Genomic DNA, 21,022 nt, shown 5'->3' with positions numbered 1-21,022 from the left:
CCTTTTGAGGCTCCGGCAGGCTTCGATCTCAATGATCTACTAGGCACTTGGCAAAGCTCAATAAAAAGAAGCAAGATGTATGTGGAGCCACCATGGTGTGGGTGGGCCAGTGTTAAAGTGATCAAGCTTTGGCATCAAGAGGTGAAAACCCTATGCAAGTTTCTTGCTTTTTTTCCTTTTTTTGTCTATTAGTGCATAGTTAGCGTGCTAAGAATGGGTCCAGGGTTAGTGGTACAAGTCATGTGAGATGCAGATGATGAGGGATCACTGGCAGACATTTTCCCTGACAACTATATCTGCACGAGATGCATCAACTGCAGCTCCTTATAAACCATATTAGGGAACTGAGCTACAGCTGGATAACCTTTGGCCCATATCGGTGAATGAGATGATAGAGAGAAGCTACAGGGAGGTAGTCACCCCTAAATTGTAGTAGGCATAAGAACATAAGAAATAGGAGCAGGAGTAGGCCACCTGGCCCATCAAGCCTGCCCCACCATTCAATAAGATCATGGCTGATCTGTCCATAAACTCAGCTCCAGCTACCTGCCTTTTCTCCATAACCCTTAATTCTTCTACTATGTAAGAAACCTCAACTGCTTCCCTGGGCAGAGAATTCCACAGATTCACCACTCTCTGGGAAAAGTTTCTCCTCATCCCTGTCCTAAATCTCCTCTCCTGAATCTTGAGGCAATATCCCCTAGTTCGAATCTCATCTACCAATGGAAACAAGTTTCCTACTTCTATCTTATCTATCCCTTTCAAAATTTTGTATGTTTCTGTAAGATCCCCTCTCATTCTTCTGAAGTCCAGAGAGTATAGTCCCAGGCGACTCAATCTCTCCTCATAGATTAACCCCTTCATCCCTGGAATCAATCTGGGGGAACTTGCTTTGCACTGCCTCCAAAGCCAGTATATCTTTCCTCAAGTATGGAGACCAGAACTGCACTCAGTACTCCAGGTGCGGCCTCACCAGTACCCTGTATAGTTGCAGCATGACCTCCCTGCTCTTGAATTCAGTCCCTCTAGCAATGAAGGCCAACATTCTGTTTGCCTTCTTAATAACCTGTTGTACCTGCATGCTGTGGCTTGGTGACTGTCAGAAAAGGAAAAGGGAATAGGCACCCTGTGGCTGTTCCTCTCAATAAAAACTACACTACTGGGGGCGGGGGGCAGGAACACCTACCATGGGGAAGCCATAACGACGGGATCTCTGGCACTGAGTCCATCTCTGTGACTCAGAGGGAAGGGGGAGAGAAGAGTAGTGCTGGAGTGATAGGGGATTCCATATTGAGAGGAGCAGACAGCAGATTCTGTGAACGTGAAAGGGGCACCCGGATGCTACATTGTCTCTCAGGTGTCAGTCAGAGCTGTCTTGGAAAGGGGAGGGTAACTGCCACAAATTGTGGTATATATTGGTACCCAAGACACTGGTAGGAAAATGGATTAGGTCCTGAAGACAGAATATTGGGAAGTTAGGTATAAAGGTGAAAATTAGGACCTCCAGAGTAGCAAGGATTGTTATCACAATATATCCCATTTAATTTCCTGCTCACCTTACTTATCAATATCACTTTGTCTTCATCACAATTTGCAAACCTACCAACCTACCTTCTGTTAACAGCAAACTTGGCTTCAGAATAGTCTGTCCCTTTATCGATGTCATTAAGATAGACTGTAAATAGGTTAAGTCACAATGTTGATCCAGCATCCCACATGACAGTGATTACATATCTGTAAATGATCGATTTGTTCCTATTTTCTCTATTTTATTAGTTATAGCTATTTTTGTGCCACTCACAGCAGCTTGACAAGAGAAGTTACTACAACAATCCCGTACTGTGTGAGAACCCCAAATATCCCTACAAATACATTGGAAGGCTTTGCATATTATGTCTATTTAAGACCTGTGAAGCCAGCACCCTTTGCATGCCAGACGAATGTACCAAAGTTTACAGATATATTTTGGTCATATGCAACAAAGAATGAGAGTTGTGTGGGTATTTTAGTGCAATTAAATTCTCTGTCCCAGTGTCCTTTGAAAAGAGGACCAGGTATCTATTTCTATAGATTAGTAAAGGTAAACAAGCAGTACCTTTTGTATGGCCTGATTGCATTCACATGAGTCAGCCTATCTTACTTTCCCAAATAATATAGATTGGGGAAACTGCCATAGAAAAACTAAATAATCTCACAAAATAATTGAGGCTCATTAAAATCCCAGCATTTGTGGCATAAAACAGATTTCCAAAATACTTAAACGTTGAGCTATTAACTTTGGTCCTTGTTTGAGTTGATCTCCATTTCAAATGAAGATGTTAGAAGCTTTATATGATCAGGACACTGAGGAAGGCAAGAGGACATCCCAAATTTCCCCATTGTCACAGCTCAATATCACAATGTAAAGCTAATGGAGGTCTGGCATGAAGTGAACCCAATTCACTTTCACCCATTAGCCGCCTGATTTTTGACTGTAAAATTGGCACACAGAAATGGAAAATCTAGGCTCCAATTTCCTTACTAAATATGGATTCTAGTCATAATGCTAATTAAATTATTCATAACCTTATAAAGCACTTTAAGATTTTACTGAGGCAATACACATTTTAATTAAATTTTCAAGAAAGCAAAATATCAATCAAATCAAATGGTGGAAGGATGCAACAAGAAATAGGCCAACTTGGATAATATAACGAACAGAAGTTTAGAAAATCAACAAAGCTTAATACAGATTTTGTATACTTACAAGATTGAGCATACTTCTCAGCATTCCCAACAATAAAAAAGCAGCCTCTGCACATACAGTGTGAATTGATGCAATCACTGTTCCACTCGAAGCAAGAACACCAAAGATAAACGACCAAATGGAATCCAGATCAAACTACATTAAGAAAGCACAGGCCCAAAAGATCCAGTTGAGCAAATGCAAAGCAAGGTTTTTAATAATTATTATTAGGTAATTTACATTAAAAATAAATCTTACTACAATTATATAGGATCTTGCCGTGACTGTACCCGGAGTTTTACATTACCCAAAAAAAAGCCTGGAGTTGGAGGCAGCATTAAGATGGCGCTAAATGGTGACTCCTTTGCATGCATCTTCGGAAACAGCTCTATTTCCATCTTTAATATCTTTACTTTTCCCTTTAAGGGTTCTTTTGAAGACACTGACCTGGAGTTACACGTTGACTTCGGTTCTTTGCGGGAATGGGACCCATTCTCGGGGTTTCAGAACCAGCCATTGTTGTTTGGCATGCCAAAGGTTCGGCCTGAGAGTCCGGCTCAAATTTAAAAGCCTAAGATCTCAGAGCTCTGCAGAAAGGCAGATCGAGGGGGTCGGTGTCATGGTAGTAGACTCGTGTCATTGGGGAGACCAGAAAATCTTTTGCTGTGGGCCCAAAGAACTTCAGGAAGAGCTCGCAAAAAGCGACAAAACGGACTTTTTAACATCGTAAACTAGTGGATTGTTGTTATGTCTCCCACTCACTGTGAAAATGGAAGACTCCTCCCTCTCCCTTATTAGGGAGAGAAAGAACCTGTGGTTTGTCGAATGCCAGATGAAATGTGATAGTCTTTGGGGAAACTGAAAGGTCTTTGTCTTTGCTATCACCTAGCTCACACTTTTTGCTCTGTAGCGGGTGTGCTTTTTTGTTGTGTGGGGGGGGGGGGGATCGTTGCTTGCTGATGCACAATGCAAGAGCTCCTTACTTCTCCAGTGTCAATAATAGGGAATTAATCACACAGCCAGGACACAACTTATTTGACTTATTATTGGTGTGCCCATATCGCTTCACGGACCCACAAGTAAATTTAATTTGTAATCAGTGATTCACAAACAAAGAATTATTCTAAATTTCTCATTACTATCATGTTATTTTACAACAGGTTAAAATTTGGCTCAAGATGGTATTTTGGGAAGTGACAGGCAGCATTTGAAGAGACTTTTGCTATTTTTAACTACCTAAATGTAAAAATTCATGTGCTACATTACAAATTCATCAAATGAAAGAAAATCAGAAAATCAGCTACTTCATAATGAAGGTGCTTGCTCAACTTAGTTAATACTAAAATACATATGAATTTCAGAATTCTCTTCAGGAAATGCTAACTGTATTTGGTAACTAAATATAACAGCACCAGCTGACTGGCACTAGCCTGTTTTTCCCACTGAATGTCTGAAATCAACAAAATAAAGGACTATGAGGAAGACAAGATCATAGATGCAACACTTCACTTATAGTACTGGCATAATTTTTTTTGTTTTGATTTCATATATACACACGAGTAGCTTTAAATATGCAACTTCTTTTGCTGCCTTCATTCTTGGTTTACTCTGTTTAATGCTACCTATTAGACCTTCGTTGCAGCTTATTTTCTCATTATTTTTTCATGTTGGTTTCAAAAGTGTGAGAATTCTTACAGGCTTTCTGAATTAGTGAAAAGCTGTTTCTCTTAAGTCTAAATATACCAATGAGAAAGAAGTTTATTATAATCTTCCAGATTCTGTTGAAAATACTAGATATGCAAGAAACCTTTTGACAGTCTGCTTCAGGGTTTTACCAATGCATTTGTAACATTCAAAATTGTGAATAAAATGGGATAAAATCTTCTAGGTCACCTTGTAAAAATACCAGATACACTTAGAATACTACCATTTATTTATCATTGAACCTGCATCATAAGGTATAAAAGTATACATTTGGGCTCTAAAATTAAATATAAAATTCTTAACTATAAAAACAATTCAATACAGCAGTAAAATTTAGTTCCTCTAATTGAAAAATAAATTGCTGTTTTTTACGTCTTGTAACATCAACTCATTATTTTGAATTAAACCAATTAGTTAAATAAAAGCATTTGTAGAAATTTTAAAAAACTCATCCCGTTATTTTTAGAACTATATGGAGTTTTATGGAAATTCACATTATCCCATGTTGTATACCTGCACCCCACAAACATATCCAAAATATTTCAAAGTTGAAAAAGATAATGACTTAAAATTAAAAATAAAATACACAGAAGATTAAGATAATAAGGATCACATACTTGCAAGTTTTCTGGAAGTTCGGTAACTGGCTGCTGGAGGAAAAGGGCCATTAACAGAAAATAGAGCTCAGGCACATTTGTATGTTTGGGTAGGAATGACTGTAGAATAGAGAAACCAGGGATATGACAAGCATCACGGTTTATTTCACGCACTGTTGATCTACCCCCAGCAATTCTGCCAACATTGAAACCTGAAAAACAAATAAATATTAATCAGTTGCAATAGATGAATCTGATTCATCAAGAGTTGGAATTACAAAGTGGTGTGGTATACTGCGTCTGGTGCTCCCGGTGTGGCTTTCTATATATTGGTGAGACCCAACGCAGACTGAGAGACTGTTTCGCTGAATACTTACGCTCGGTCCGCCAGAGAAAGCAGGATCTCCCAGTGGCCACTCGTTTTAATTCCATGTCCCATTCCCATTCTGATATGTCTATCCATTGCCTCCTCTACAGTCAAAATGAATCCAAACTCAGGTTGGAGGAACAACACCTTGTATACCGGCTGGGTAGCCTCCAACCTGTTGGCATGAACATTGACTTCTCTAACTTCCGTTAATGCCCCTCCTCCCCTTCTTACCCCATCCCTGACATATTTAGTTGTTTGCCTGTTCTCCATCTCCCTCTGGTGCTTCCTCCCCCCTTCTTTCTCGAGGCCTCCCATCCCATGATCCTTTCCCTTCTCCAGCTCTGTATCACTTTCGCCAATCACCTTTCCAGCTCTTAGCTTCATCCCACCCCCTCTGGTCTTCTCCTATCATTTCGCATTTCCCCCTCCCCCCACTACTTTCAAATCTCTTACTATCTCTCCTTTCAGTTAGTCCTGACGAAGGGTCTCAGCCCAAACCGTCGACAGCACTTCTCCCTATAGATGCTGCCTGGCCTGCTGTGTTCCACAAGCATTTTGTGTGTATTGTTTGAAATTCCAGCATTTGCAGATTTCCTCGTGTTTGAAGTATTTATCTAGTTGTTCTCTACTAAGCTCATTCACATAGCCTTTTTATTAAAAAAAAATCCTAGCTGTTTCCCTTTCTTAAAGTTCATGAATTAACATATGTTAAAGACCTTTCACATTTAGTGTAAAATGTTAATAGTAGTGACTATTACAGAAATCCCAGACTATTAAAGATACAGAAATCCCATTCGTCTTCAAACATACCCGGGGATGATTTATGTTTTAAATACATCCCTTGCTTATTATCTTGTTAGATGATGACATTTTTAGTAATCTTTTATACTTAAACTTTGGTCTTCTTTGTGATGAACCACCAAATTACTCTGATATAATTATTCCAAACTTATTTTATTGTTCCTGTATACTTCATAGACATATGAAATTCACCCACTGATGATGTACAAGATAGTACATTATGGTTACTTTTGTTACAACTCACATTTTGTCACAGAGTTTATATGGAAATAGCATTTTGTTGTTTTTTGTAAGTGGTAGTACATGTAATTTTTCATTGCAATGTCAAATAATAGGGGATAAATGTCTACTATAAAATTACACTTCAGTCCTTAATCAGGAATGAGCGAGGTTTAGGACATTTCATTGTGTCTATATTGGAAATAATACAACCTAGAACGTCAGTTTGTGGTTAAATCAGTTTTAAATGTTCAACGAGATACTTGGTCACAAACTTATACTATTATTCCCAGAAATGAATTTATCATGTCAAGCATCGAACTATCAGAATGGCCATGCTGATGCAAGAGCTAGTCAAAACTTTGCATGATAGTTTTATGATCAACTTATAACAATAACACAGCATTATGAGCAATTTTGTTGATTTCAGCTACTTATTTCAGAAATTGGAATATCTCAAATTTCCTTGGTAGAACCCAACAGTTCACACCCTTTAAGGCAAACAGTACATAAGTAAAATATATGCTATGTAATTTGAAATAGGAAACAGGCAACATTCCAGATGTACCAGTTACACTTTGTATAAGATTTCACACATACCTAATACAGTGCCAATTTTATTTGTAAGAACAGAGTCCGTCTGGTCGAGCCAGCCTCCTCCAGAAAGCCCTTCTTTAAACTTGGCAAGGATTGTTTGGTTGCTTAGCAGTATTACAAGAATTCTCATTGTTGCAGTGACAGTTGTGGGATGCAAGTGCTCTTCCATGAACATCAGAAGCCAGTCAAAACCCAATACCTTCACCAATTCTTCACACGCTCTGTTTTGATGTTGTATGTGTGTTTTTAAAAAAAATGGAAGGGAAAAGACAAAGTAAGCTAAAATCTCTAATTTGGAAATGTACAGAAAATGGGTAAAATGATTTAATTCAAATAGTGTAAGGTCAACTGCACATATTGCATCTAGATATAAATATTAAACAATATAAAGGCTACTCAATCAAGCACCATAGGCTCAGTGAAGAAAGGATATACAGCCACAAATGCTTCAGCTAGTTACTCTGGATTAAGTTGGTAATTATATACTTTTAATTAATTCCTCCCGATGTCATAACAATCAGCAAACATTAATGACAGATTTAAAGGGGCTAAATTGAGAGTAGAAGTTAGTAATGGCTGAAACTTAAACTCAGATTTTTTTTAAAGCAACAAATAATATTTTTAAAAATCAAATACTGAGGAAATAGACACAAAAGAAGATAAAGCTGACTATATGAACTAAGAGTTTGGATGCTTCAAAATAATAAACATAATTGAAAGAACTACAGAAAAAAGATTAAATTTCAAGCTCGCCTCAATTTTAAATGTGCAGTTAGTACTTGGCAGGAGTGAAATAGTAACAAGATTAGAAAACGAGCAGTACAGAAGTTACTGGAATATACAACTAGGACATAATTTGGTTGAAGATAAACAATGACAGAAGAATTCTGTAGTTTTTTAAAAATCCTAGTGACACTATACTTCAAAAAATTAAACAAACTTTATCAAGTACTCATTCAATTTTTTCAATTTTCAATTGGCGCTGGCTCCTGCATGCATGCTGAGCTCATTGACTTCATTAGCTTTGTCTCCAACTTCCACCCTGCCCTCAAATTCATCTGGTCCATTTTCCGACACCTCCCTCCCCTTTCTTGATCTTTCTGTCTCCATCTCTGGAGACAGCTTATCTACTGATATCTACTATAAGCCTACAGACTCCCACACCTACCTGGACTATTCCTCTTCCCACCCTGTCTCTTGCAAAAACGCCATCTCCTTCTCGCAATTCCTCGTCTCTGCCGCATCTGCTCTCAAGATGAGGCTTTTCATTCCAGGATGAAGGAGATGTCTTTCTTTTTTTAAACAAAGGGGCTTCCCTTCCTCCACTATCAACAATCACATCTCTACCATTTCACGCACATCTGCTCTCATCCCATATGCCTGCCACCCCACTCGGGTTAGGGCTCCCCTTGTCCTCATCTACCACCCCACCAGGGCCAGGTCCAATGTATAATTCCCATTACTTCCGCCACCTCCAACAGGATACCACTACCAAGTACATCTTTCCCACCACCCCCCCCCCCCCCCCCCGGCTTTCTGCGTTCTGCAGGGATCGCTCCCTACACGATTCCCTTGTCCATTCAATTTCCCTCCCCCCATCCCTCCCCACCGATCTCCCTCCTGGCACTTAACCCTTGTAATCGGAACAAGTGCAACACCTACTCTTTCACTTCCTCCCTCACCACCATTCAGAGCGCCAGACAGTCCTTCCAGGTGAGGCGACTCCTCACCTGTGAGTCGGCTGGTGTGGTATACTGCATCTGCTGCTCCCGGTGCAGCCTTCTATATATTGGTGAGACCCAACGCAGACTGGGGGACAGTTTCGCTAAACACCTACGCTCGGTCCGCCAGAAAAGCAGGATCTCCCAGTGGCCACACATTTTAATTCCACGTCCCATTCCCATTCTGATATGTCTACCCATGGCCTCCTCTACTGTCAAAATGAATCCAAACTCAGGTTGGAGGAACAACAAGCTTATATTCTGTCTGGGTAGCCTCCAGCCTGATGGCATGAACAGTGATTTCTCTAACTTCCATTAATGCCCCTCCTCCCCTTCTTACCCCATCCCTGACATATTCAGTTGTTTGTTTTTTTCTCTCTCTGCCCATCACTCTGCCTGTTCTCCATCTCCCTCTGATGTTCCCCTCCCTCTTCCTTTCTCCCTAGGCCTCCCATCCCATGATCCTTTCCCTTCTCCAGCTCTGTATCACTTTTGCCAATCACCTTTCCAGCTCTGAGCTTCATCCCATCCCCTCTGGTCTTCTCCTATTATTTCACATTTCCCCCTCCCCCCACTACTTTCAAATCTCTTACTATCTTTCCTTTCAGTTAGTCCTGACGAAAGGTCTTGGCCCGAAACATTGACAGTGCTTCTTCTTATAGATGCTGCCTGGCCTGCTGTGTTCCGCCAGCGTTTTGTGTGTGTTGCTTGAATTTCCAGCATCTGCAGATTTCCTCGTGTTTGCGTTTCAATTTTCTTTATAGTTTTGAGACACCATTACTCTTGCATAATCATGAGCAGAACCAGCAATTCCCATTCCTTACTCTTTCCACTACAATTTATTCATTATTTATACTGCTGACCATATTCTTCTGTCACCAACATTGCAAACTTCATCTGGTGGCAATGTACAGTATATGTATTCATATATTGTTTGTGCCATCTTTAAATAATAGAACCATAGAACAGTACAGCACAGAAACAGGCCTTTTGGTCCTTCTTGGCTGTGCCGAACCATTTTTCTGCCTAGTCACACTGACCTGCACCTGGACCATATCCCTCCAAACCCCTCTCATCCATATATATAACCATATAACAATCACAGCACGGAAACAGGCCATCTTGGCCCTCCTAGTCCGTGCCGAACCCTTAATCTCACCTAGTCCCACCTACCCGCACTCAGCCCATAACCCTCCACTCCTTTCCTGTCCATATACCTATCCAATTTTACCTTAAATGACACAACTGAACTGGCCTCTACTACTTCTACAGGAAGCTCATTCCACACAGCTATCACTCTTTGAGTAAAGAAATACCCCCTCGTGTTTCCCTTAAACTTCTGCCCCCTAACTCTCAAATCATGTCCTCTAGTTTGAATCTCCCCTACTCTCAATGGAAACAGCCTGTTCACGTCAACTCTATCTATCCCTCTCAAAATTTTAAATACCTCGATCAAATCCCCCCTCAACCTTCTACGCTCCAATGAATAGAGACCTAACTTGTTCAACCTTTCTCTGTAACTTAATTGCTGAAACCCAGGTAACATCCTAGTAAATCGTCTCTGCACTCTCTCTAATTTATTGATATCTTTCCTATAATTCGGTGACCAGAACTGCACACAATATTCCAAATTTGGCCTTACCAATGCCTTGTACAACTTTAGCATTACATCCCAACTTCTGTACTCAATGCTTTGATTTATAAAGGCCAGCGTTCCAAAAGCCCTCTTCACCACCCTATCTACATGAGACTCCACTTTCAGGGAACTATGCACAGTTATTCCTAGATCTCTCTGTTCCTCTGCATTCCTCAATGCCCTACCATTTACTCTGTATGTTCTATTTGGATTATTCCTGCCAAAATGTAGAACCTCACACTTCTCAGCATTAAACTCCATCTGCCAACGTTCAGCCCATTCTTCTAACCGGCATAAATCTCCCTGCAAGCTTTGAAAATCCACCTCATTATCCACAACACCTCCTACCTTAGTATCATCGGCATACTTACTAATCCAATTTACCACCCCATCATCCAGATCATTTATGTATATTACAAACAACATTGGGCCCAAAACAGATCCCTGAGGCACCCCGCTAGTCACCGGCCTCCATCCCGATAAACAATTATCCACCACTACTCTCTGGCATCTCCCATCTAGCCACTGTTGAATCCATTTTATTACTCCAGCATTAATACCTAACGACTGAACCTTCTTAACTAACCTTCCATGTGGAACTTTGTCAAAGGCTTTGCTGAAGTCCATATAGACTACATCCACTGCCTTAACCTCGTCAACATTCCTCGTAACTTCTTCAAAAAATTCAATAAGGTTTGTCAAACATGACCTTCCACGCACAAATCCATGCTGGCTACTTCTAAACAGATCCCGTCTATCCAGATAATTATAAATACTATCTCTAAGAATACTTTCCATTAATTTACCCACCACTGATGTCAAACTGACAGGTCTATAATTGCTAGGCTTCCTTCTAGAACCCTTTTTAAAAAATGGAACCACATGAGCAATACGCCAATCCTCCGGCACAATCCCCGTTTCTAATGACATATTAAAGATCTCCGTCAGAGCTCCTGCTATTTCTACACAAACTTCCCTCAAGGTCCTGGGGAATATCCTGTCAGGACCCGGAGATTTATCCACTTTTAAATTTCTTAAAAGCGCCAGTACCTCCACCTCTTTAATTGTCATAGGTTCCATAACTTCCTTACTTGTTTCCCACACCTTAGACAATTCAATATCCTTCTCCTTAGTGAATACCGAAGAGAAGAAATCATTCAAAATCTCTCCCATCTCCTTCGGTTCCACACATAGCTGACCAAGTTTACCTGTCCAAGTTTTTCTTAAATGTCAAAAGTGAGCCCGCATTCACCACTTCATCTGGCAGCTCATTCCACACTCCCACCACTCTCTGCATGAAGAAGCCCCCCCTCCATGTTCCCTTTAAACTTTTCCCCCTTCACCCTTAACCCATGACCTCTGTTTTTTTCCTCCCCTGGCCTCTTAAAGGTACTGGATAAATACCTTAAAAATCACAGCAAATTAGATGAAACTATTGAAGTAACACTTACTGTAAATTAACATTGTTTTTTTCCTTTGAAGTATACAGTAGCTTTAGCAAGACGTCTAAGAGTCTATTTCTGAGTAGAATGGTATTTGCTGAGACAAGGCCACCAAAATCATCATCAACACCTATTAAGAACATGAAATACAATTTTTCAAGACTGAGATGTAGAGTGGCATCTTATTTAGCATTCTTTTTGAGGTATACACTTATAGAAAGGAGAGGAAAGAACAAACGAAATAAGAAAACTACGTACAAAGTAGCGAGTGATCTTTTTTTTACAACATATTCATTGACTTGTCTCATGCTGAGTCACACTAAGAATGTGTTTACTCATCAGCCAGTTTATCAAATATAGGCAAATTATTGGATAAAGTTTTAAGAGATAACTAAGGAAAACCTGAAAGGATATGTAAAGTGAAGGTCAATTATGACTATTAATAGATTCTTTCAAGAAGCAACAATAATCAATGATGATTATGTAGGAATGTTAGCGCTATTTCAATTTTTCTGTTTGTTTTGCATAAACCTCAACTTCTCGATTAATCTGGAAATCCATCCACTTCAGTTCTGAATATATTGAATGACAATCCTGACAACTGTCCTGATAGAGAATGCAACAGATCTGAAGGGGCAAAGGAAAAGTTCATTCTTATATGTACATATTGTTCTTCTGAAATTATATTCCTCAGTTCTAGTTTTCCAAATATCTATTCAATTATGAATTGCCCTCGGATCTGTTAAAATTTAAAATAAAAGTTTATTTATAGTACTATACTGAAACACAGTATGGTCAATTGAGATGGTTAGGACATCACAAAAAAAAGACACACATTTATAAGCTAAAGATGCAGTGCTTACCTTCTTCCTTTTCCTCACTGATAGCCTCCATAACAATAAACTTCTCACAGACTGCAAAAGTAGGCAATGTAGAGGAAAGAAACTGTCCAAACCTTAGCCAAAAAAACCCAAATTAATAAAATAATAACTGTACAACGCATAGAGAACATTAGAGGGGTGGTAAAAGTGTGCAATATCACCTGACTGGGGACTATGATAAAGTTAAAGGGGGCGGTTGGTAGCAAGGAGGGCAGCTGAAGGATTGCAAACTCAATTTAAAAAATAATTTACTTATTATAAGCATTTGATCCTCAGTACCTCATAATTGATTACAGTGATCATGTAATCACCTCATCTCTTCTAACCCACGATTCTCTTAAATTTTGCTTGAAGTGCATCATAGTTATTGAAAAGCAATGTGACACTTCTGTATATCATGTTAAATTGGACTGAAGAAAGGGTGTTATATCTGGGCCCGTACATTAATGCTGTTCACTGTGTTAGCTAGTAAAATTCCCATACTCTAATCATGCAGAGTCACAATTCCTGGTAATAAGGGTATGCCCAACTGAGATATACTTATACTATATGTACTTAGAGGCAGAAAGTCAGGATTTGACTAATTTATGATGATGTCATAACTTGCCACTTTATTGATCTAAGCTCGAGGTTGAACTTAAAGGTGATTGACTATGGTCATTATTTTATAATGAAATTGCAGAAGCAAACAAAATGAAAAAGGAGAGTAGACAGTATAGTCTGGAGAATCTGAAATATGAATTTATATCAGTCCCAACTAACCAACAGCAGCCAATGTGTCTGTTGTGAAAAAGCTTTTTTCCCCTCCAAATGAGTCAATGAAACCGCCCAGGCTCCTTAACATTTGAAGAGTACACACTTTGATGAAGCAAACAAGAACTTGGCTTATTTTGATTCACTTCATGAAAACTTTCAGAAATGGAAAACATTTCAAGCATGTAACGATGATTTGCATATTTCATACAACAGTTCATTACTCACTGCTACATCTGGAAAGCCTCATACAATGGAGAAGAACTGATTTTGCCAGCAGAAAGGGAGGTTCTGAGTACGGTTTTGCATAAATCACTGGACCAATTAATTAAAGATGAAAGCATAGTTCAAGAGTTGTATTTGCAAGCGATTAGAAAAAGATACAAAGGAGTCATCAATAATTCTGGTTGCTGAGCAATTTTTCAAAAAGGACATTCTGCTCACCAACATTCTTGCTTGTACAACAGATAAGCACTATCAATGACAGTATGCCACTGTGGGGCTGCTACCTACCCGGAAAAAGCTGTACCTAATATATCTACCATTCACTATATAATTCACATACAAAACCTAGTTGCAAAACACAAAAGTGATTGGCTGCATAAATCATTACATACTATTATCACAGCATTAAAGAAAATCTAGTCCCATGCTCTCAATTGTTGACTATTTCCAGAGCTTTGCATTGAGAACGATGACCAGTTTGTACATTTTGCCGTTGCACACACAAATCAGATGGCTCTCAAAAGAAAACTGTGTGAGATGTTTTTATGTGCTTTTTCAAACTAATAAGACTTTGAAAACTTGAATGCATCATTCAGCAATCAACTCAAAAATATTAGGCATGACATTGCTTATTTGTTAGAATTATTCACAAAGTTTAATAAAATCAGTCTTCAATTAAAAGGAAATTATGTGAATCTTATCAAAGTCAAATCAGTCATCTCCATATTTCTGTACAAATTAACCCTATCTAAGTGCAACACCGGCTGTCGCGACCTTTTTCAATTTGAGCTTCTCTGAGTTTGAAGGGAAAGAAAGAATAACATATGATCTTCAACTATATAGTGTTAGAAACATAGAAAATAGGTGCAGGAGTAGGCCATTTGGCCCTTTGAGCCTGCACCACCATTCAGTATGATCATGGCTGATCATCCAACTCAGAACCCTGTACCTGCTTTCTCTCCATACCCCCAGATCCCTTTAGCCACAAGGGCCATATCTAACTTCCTCTTAAATATAGCCAGTGAACTGGCCTCAAATGTTTCCTGTGGCAGAGAATTCCACAGATTCACCACTCTCTGCGTGAAGAAGTTTTTCCTCATCTCGGTCCTAAAAGGCTTCCCCTTTATCCTTAAACAGTGACTCCCTTGTTCTGGACTTCCCCAACATCGGAAACAATCTTCCTGCATCTAGCCTGTCCAATCTCTTGAGAATTTTATAAGTTTCAATAAGATCCCCCCTCAAATCTTCTAATTTCTAGTGAGTATAAGCATAGTCGATCAAGTCTTTCTTCATATGAAAGTCCTGCCATCCCAGGAATCAATCTGGTGAACCTTCTTTGTACTCCCTCTATGGCACGAATGTCTTTCCTCAGATTAGGGGACCAAAACTGCACACAATACTCTAGGTGCGGTCTCACCAAGGCCTTGTACAACTGCAGTAGAACCCTCCTGCTCCTGTACTCAAATCCTTTTGCTATGAATGCCAACATACCATTTGCCTTTTTCACCGCCTGCTGTACCTGCATGCCCACCTTCAATGACTGGTGTACAATGACACCCAAGTCTCGTTGCATCTCCCCTTTTCCTAATCGGCCACCATTCTGATAATAATCTGTTTTCCTGTTCTTGCAACCAAAGTGGATAACCTCACATTTACCCACATTAAATTGCATCTGCCATGAATTTGCCCACTCACCTAACCTATCCAAGTCACCCTGCATCCTCTTAGCATCCTCCTCACAGCTAACACCACCGCCCAGCTTCGTGTCATCCGCAAACTTGGAGATGCTGCATTTAATTTCCTCATCTAAATCATTAATATATATTGTAAAGAACTGGGATCCCAGCACTGAGCCTTGCGGTACCCCACGAGTCATTGCCTGCCATTCTGAAAAGGTCCCGTTTACTCCCACTCTTTGCTTCCTGTCTGCCAACCAATTCTCTATCCACATCAATACCATACCCCCAATACCGTGTGCTTTAAGTTTGCACACTAATCTCCTGTGTGGGACCTTGTCAAAAGCCTTTTGAAAATCTAAAAATACCACATCCACTGGCTCTCCCCTATCCACTCTATTAGTTACATCTTCAAAAAATTTTATAAGATTTGTCAGACATGATTTTCCTTTCACAAATCCAAGCTGACTTTGTTCGATGATTTCACCTCTTTCCAAATGTGCTGCTATCATACCTTTGATAACCGACTCTAGCATTTTCCCCACCACCGATGTCAGATTAACCGGTCCATAATTCCCCGGTTTTTCTCTCCCTCCTTTTTTAAAAAGTGGGGTTACATTAGCCACCCTCCAATCCTCAGGAACTAATCCAGAATCTAAGGAGTTTTGAAAAATTATCACTAATGCATGCACTATTTCTTGGGCTACTTCCTTAAGCACTCTGGGATGCAGACCATCTGGCCCTGGGGACTATCTGCCTTTAATCCCTTCAATTTACCTAACACCACTTCCCTACTAACATGTATTTCCCTCAGTTCCTCCATCTCACTAGACCCTTGGTCCCTTACTATGTCCGGAAGATTATTTATGTCCTTCTTAGTGAAGACAGAACCGAAGTAGTTATTCAATTGGTCTGCCATGTCTTTGTTCCCTATGATCAATTCACCTGTTTCTGACTGTAAGGGACCTGCATTTGTCTTGACCAATCTTTTTCTTTTCACATATCTAAAAAAGCTTTTACAATCAGTTTTTATGTTCCCTGCCAGCTTTCTCTCATAATCTTTTTTCCCTTTCCTAATTAAGCCCTTTGTCCTCCTCTGCTGGTCTCTGAATTTCTCCCAGTCCTCAGATGTGTTGCTTTTTTTTTGCTAATTTATATGTTTCTTCTTTGGACTTGATACTATCCTTAATTTCCCTTGTCAGCCACGGGTGCACTACCTTCCCTGGTTTATTCTTTTGCCAAACTGGAATGAACAATTGTTGTAGTTCATCCATGCGATCTTTAAATGCTTGCCATTGCATATCCACCGTCAACCCTTTAAGTATCATTTGCCAGTTTATCTTAGCTAATTCACATCTCATACCTTCAAAGTTACCCTTCTTTAAGTTCAGAACCTTATGAACATATTATGGTCAATCTTACCCAAGGGGCCTCACACGACAAGATTACTAAATAACCCTTCCTCATTGCTCAATACCCAATCTAGAATGGCCTGCTCTCCAGTTGGTTCCTCGACATCTTGGTTCAGAAAACCATCCCACATACATTCCAAGAAATCCTCTTTCTCAGCACCCTTACCAATTTGGTTCACCCAATCTATATGTAGATTGAAGTCACCCATTATAACTACTGTTCCTTTATTGCATGCATTTCTAATTTCCTGTTTAATGCCATCCCCAACCTCACTACTACTGTTAGGTGGCCTGTACACAACTCCCACCAGTGTTTCTGCCCCTTAGTGTTATGCAGCTCTACCCATATCGATTCCACATCCTCCAGGCTAACGTCCTTCCTTTCTATTGCGTTAATCTGCTCTCTAACCAGCAATGCTACCCACCTCCTTTTCTTTCCTGTCTATCCCTCCTGAATATTGAATATCCCTGGATGTTGAGCTCCCATCCTTGGTCACCCTAGAGCCATGTCTCTGTGATCTCAACTATATCGTATTCATTAACAACTATCTGCACATTCAATTCATCCACCTTGTTACGAATGCTCCTCGCATTAACACACAAAGCCTTCAGGCTTGTTTTTACAACACTCTTAGCCCATATACAATTATGTTGAAAAGTGGCTCTTTTTGCTTTTTGCCCTGGATTTGGCTGCCTGCCACTTTTACTTTTCACCTTACTACTTTTTGCTTCTACACTCATTTTACACCCCTCTGTCTCTCTGCACTTGTTTCCACCCCCCGGCCACATTAGTTTAAAGCCTCCTGTACAGCAGTAGCAAACGCTCCCCCTCGGACATTGGTTCCCGTCCAGCCCAAGTGCAGACCGTCCTGTTTATACCGGTCTCACCTCCCCCAGAACTGGTTCCAATGCCCCAGAAATTTGAATCCCTCCCCCTTGCACCATTTTTCAAGCTATGTATTCATCTGAAATATCCTCCTATTTCTGCTCTGACTAGCACGTGGCACTGGTAGTAATCCAGAGATTATTACCTTTGTGGTCCTACTTTTTAGTTTATCTCCTAACTCCTTAAATTCATCTTGTAGGACCTCATCCCATTTTTTACCTATATCGTTGGTACCTATGTGCACCATGACCACTGGCTGTTCACCCTCCCATTCCAGAATGTCCTGCAGCCACTCAGAGACATCCTTGACCCTTGCACCAGGGAGGCAACATACCATCCTGGAGTCTCGTTTGCGGCTGCAGGAACGCCTATCTATTCCCCTTACAATCGAATCCCCTATCACTATTGCTCTCCCACTCCTTTTCCTTCCCTCCTGTGCCGCAGAGCCACCCATGAAGCAATGAATTCGGCTGCTGCTACCTTCCTCTGATGAGACATCTCCCCCAACAGTATCCAAAACAGTATATCTGTTTAGGAGGGAGATGACCTCAGGGGACTCCTGCACTACCTGCCTACTGCTACGCTGTCTAGTGGCCACCCCTTCCCTTTCTGCCTGTGTAGCCTTTACCTGCGGTGTGGCCAACTCACTAAACGTGCTATTCACGACTTTCTCAGCATCGCGGAAGCTCCAGTATGAAGCTCCAATCGCAGCTCCAGATGCTCAATGCGGTCTGCCAGAAGCTGCAGTTGGACACACTTCCTGCACACATAGTCGTCAGGGACACTGGAAGTATCCCTGATTTCCCACATGCTGCAGGATGAACAAACCACAGGGCTGATCTCAGCTGCCATGACCTACCCAATACTTGCCTCAAGTTTTGAAACTTTCTCCTTTGAAAGGAACTTACCCAGCCTTACCTCACTTGGAATGAAGCTTGTCCTCAGCCTCTGCTCACCGAAGCCTCTCGAGACAAGGCCTTCCTACTCTGTCTACCTCTACTCTGTCGCCCGCTCCGTTTACTGTTCTCTTTAAATACTGCCTCATGGTCCGACTTACACGCGCTTGCGCAGTCGTGCCCCATTAAACTGCCGAAGAAAATGACCTACTTCCACAAACTGTTCTCTTTAAATACTCCCGCTGCCTCACGGTCCAACTTACATGCGCTTGCGCAGTCGTGCCCCCATTAAACTGCCAAAGAGAAAAAGTTCTCTTGGGTGAGCTGCATACAGTCATGCAGAGAGATTTGCAAGATTGGGTAATAAATCTATTCCTAAACACTTGCAAAGAGGAATTACCAGGAAGGATGGCGGCAGAACTTATCTCGTTACAAAATAATTGAGCTGAAACCAAGGTTCAAGAAATCATATCTCGACTTTTGGTCACAGAAATAAATTTCTGAATGCTATCGTGCATTGTGGAAAAGGGTCAAGATGTTCTTTACTGCCTTTCCAACATTATATTTAGTGGAACTTGGTTTCAGTGTAGTCACCCAACTTCGTTCAAAGCAATGAAACAGTCTGTAAATTAGAAAAACAAGGGGGTCTGGGACTCCTGACATTCCGCCTGAAGTTGAGAAACTTGTCACTGCCCCATGCCCACCCATCTAATTGAAAGCTGAAGAAGCAATGAAGTAGCAAATAGTTGGTCTACTAACGTATACTCTAAAATTACTGGTGAAAATAGTTTTAACTGTAATTAAATAAGTAATTTTATTTGTAGCTTTAAATAGATTTAAATAGATTTGAACAATTATTTGCAATGTTTGCTTTGAATTTGCAGTTCCTATTTTTCTTTGTTGTGCATCATAGATCAAAATTCTTTATAGATTGGATTATGTATTGGCGGGAAAGGGAGAGGGGTTCTGGGAGCCAAAGGGCGCCATAACTCCAAGTTTGGGAACACTGCATTAGAGACGTTTTTAACTATTTAGTGTAAGAAGGCTCTTCTCAATAAAACTGCAAATACTTCTTTCACTTTCAGACCAGCTATTAAAAAATATATTCTTGTGATTTGCCCTGAGCTATCCAGAACTTCTAGATTTGTTACCATGTAAAAGCTAGGGATGTCAAATGAATAAAACAATGAATGGGTATTAACCACAATATCAGAATAGTAATTGCAATTGAACATTCTTCAAATTATTTCATATTTTTTCTGTATTTTCAATGCTGATTACATTTTGGAGATGAGGTAAGACATCAAGCAGTGTCTGACCAAATTTGGTAATACTGGTGGTTTAATAAAACTGAAGACAATGGGCGTCAAGAGGAATGAACACTCCAGTGGGGGTGGGGGGGTGGAATTGTGTGTTCCACAAACAAAGATCGCTGTGGTTGTCTAAGGTCAACTGTCCCAGCCCCAGGACTTCACAGAAGAAGCTTATCAGGGTATCTAAGGACCATCTATTTTCTACTGCTTCACCATTGATCTTTCTGCTGGCATAACGTCAGAACTGGGATGTTGACATAACATTCAATTCCATAGGGACTCTTCAGCAAATATTAAAAAAATCTCATGTTTGCATGCAGCAAGACTTCAACATCATTTGGGCATTAAAGTGCCAGATGATAACAGGATAGTCTAACCGCCAGGTATCCTTGACAATTAGTAGCATCACCACTGTTAGGTCCCTGACCATCAATACCCTGAAAGTCACCACTGACCAGAATTTCAACTTGCCTATCCAAAAAACGCCATGATTACAAGAAACTATGCACTCTACAGCAAGTGATTTGCCTCCTGACATTTCTGGCAAAGGATATGCAATATTTGGATAATTCACTACAGGCCCTTCCAGGTATAAACATCTAACATATGGACACCCCATACATACAAATGGACATTTGCGAGGCTGGCAGGATGGATGGGAATGGATTTGCTGGCTGCTGTGGGAATCTTCTGCAAGGTGGGAATGTGACATTTCTGGATGTAGCTGAACAGAGCTGGGAACACTGAGCAAATTCACTGTCTCACTCACTCAATGGGACAGTGAGGGTTGCAGGCAGCCACTCCTCCTATACCTGTTTGCTCCCTCGCCATTTCTGTTCTTTTCTGTCTTAAGAAGAGTTTAAGTTATGAACAACTCCCAGGAATGGAACCCTGCTACAAACTGATACTGCCTATATAATTAAGTATTTTTTTTATTATATATGACTCTACCTGAGCAGATCATTGCTGTTTGGAAATCCTTGCAGCAGAAGGCTGAGAACATTACTGATAGCTGCAATGGTCGACTGTGACAGGAAGTTATCTTTCAGAGTAAGCAGCAGCTTTGGTATCAACTGGAATTCCCTCATTAACCTGGCGTTTCGTGAAGCCTCACTGTAAACAATATTAAAACAATCTTTTATTTGTAATATTTTTATGGTATATGAAAT

General features: G+C 40.4%; 1 protein-coding gene across 1 annotated transcript in view; it reads right to left on the bottom strand.

Moving 5' to 3' along the window:
• wdfy3 (WD repeat and FYVE domain containing 3) overlaps window positions 1-21,022 on the bottom strand; it is a 354,111-nt gene that overhangs the window by 141,658 nt on the left and 191,431 nt on the right. The window contains exons 26-31 of the mRNA XM_059988693.1: window positions 20,805-20,966; window positions 12,675-12,766; window positions 11,821-11,941; window positions 7,016-7,233; window positions 5,047-5,237; window positions 2,747-2,881 (exon numbers count right to left, since the gene is read on the bottom strand). Of these exons, the coding sequence (XP_059844676.1) occupies window positions 2,747-2,881; window positions 5,047-5,237; window positions 7,016-7,233; window positions 11,821-11,941; window positions 12,675-12,766; window positions 20,805-20,966 (919 nt within the window). The remainder of the gene's footprint in view (window positions 1-2,746; window positions 2,882-5,046; window positions 5,238-7,015; window positions 7,234-11,820; window positions 11,942-12,674; window positions 12,767-20,804; window positions 20,967-21,022) is intronic.

The sequence above is a fragment of the Hypanus sabinus genome, chromosome 14 (genome assembly GCF_030144855.1).
Source record: "Hypanus sabinus isolate sHypSab1 chromosome 14, sHypSab1.hap1, whole genome shotgun sequence".
Taxonomy (NCBI): domain Eukaryota; kingdom Metazoa; phylum Chordata; class Chondrichthyes; order Myliobatiformes; family Dasyatidae; genus Hypanus; species Hypanus sabinus.
Note: the sequence above shows the minus strand (reverse complement) of the source record. Positions and strands in the feature narration are given on the sequence as shown.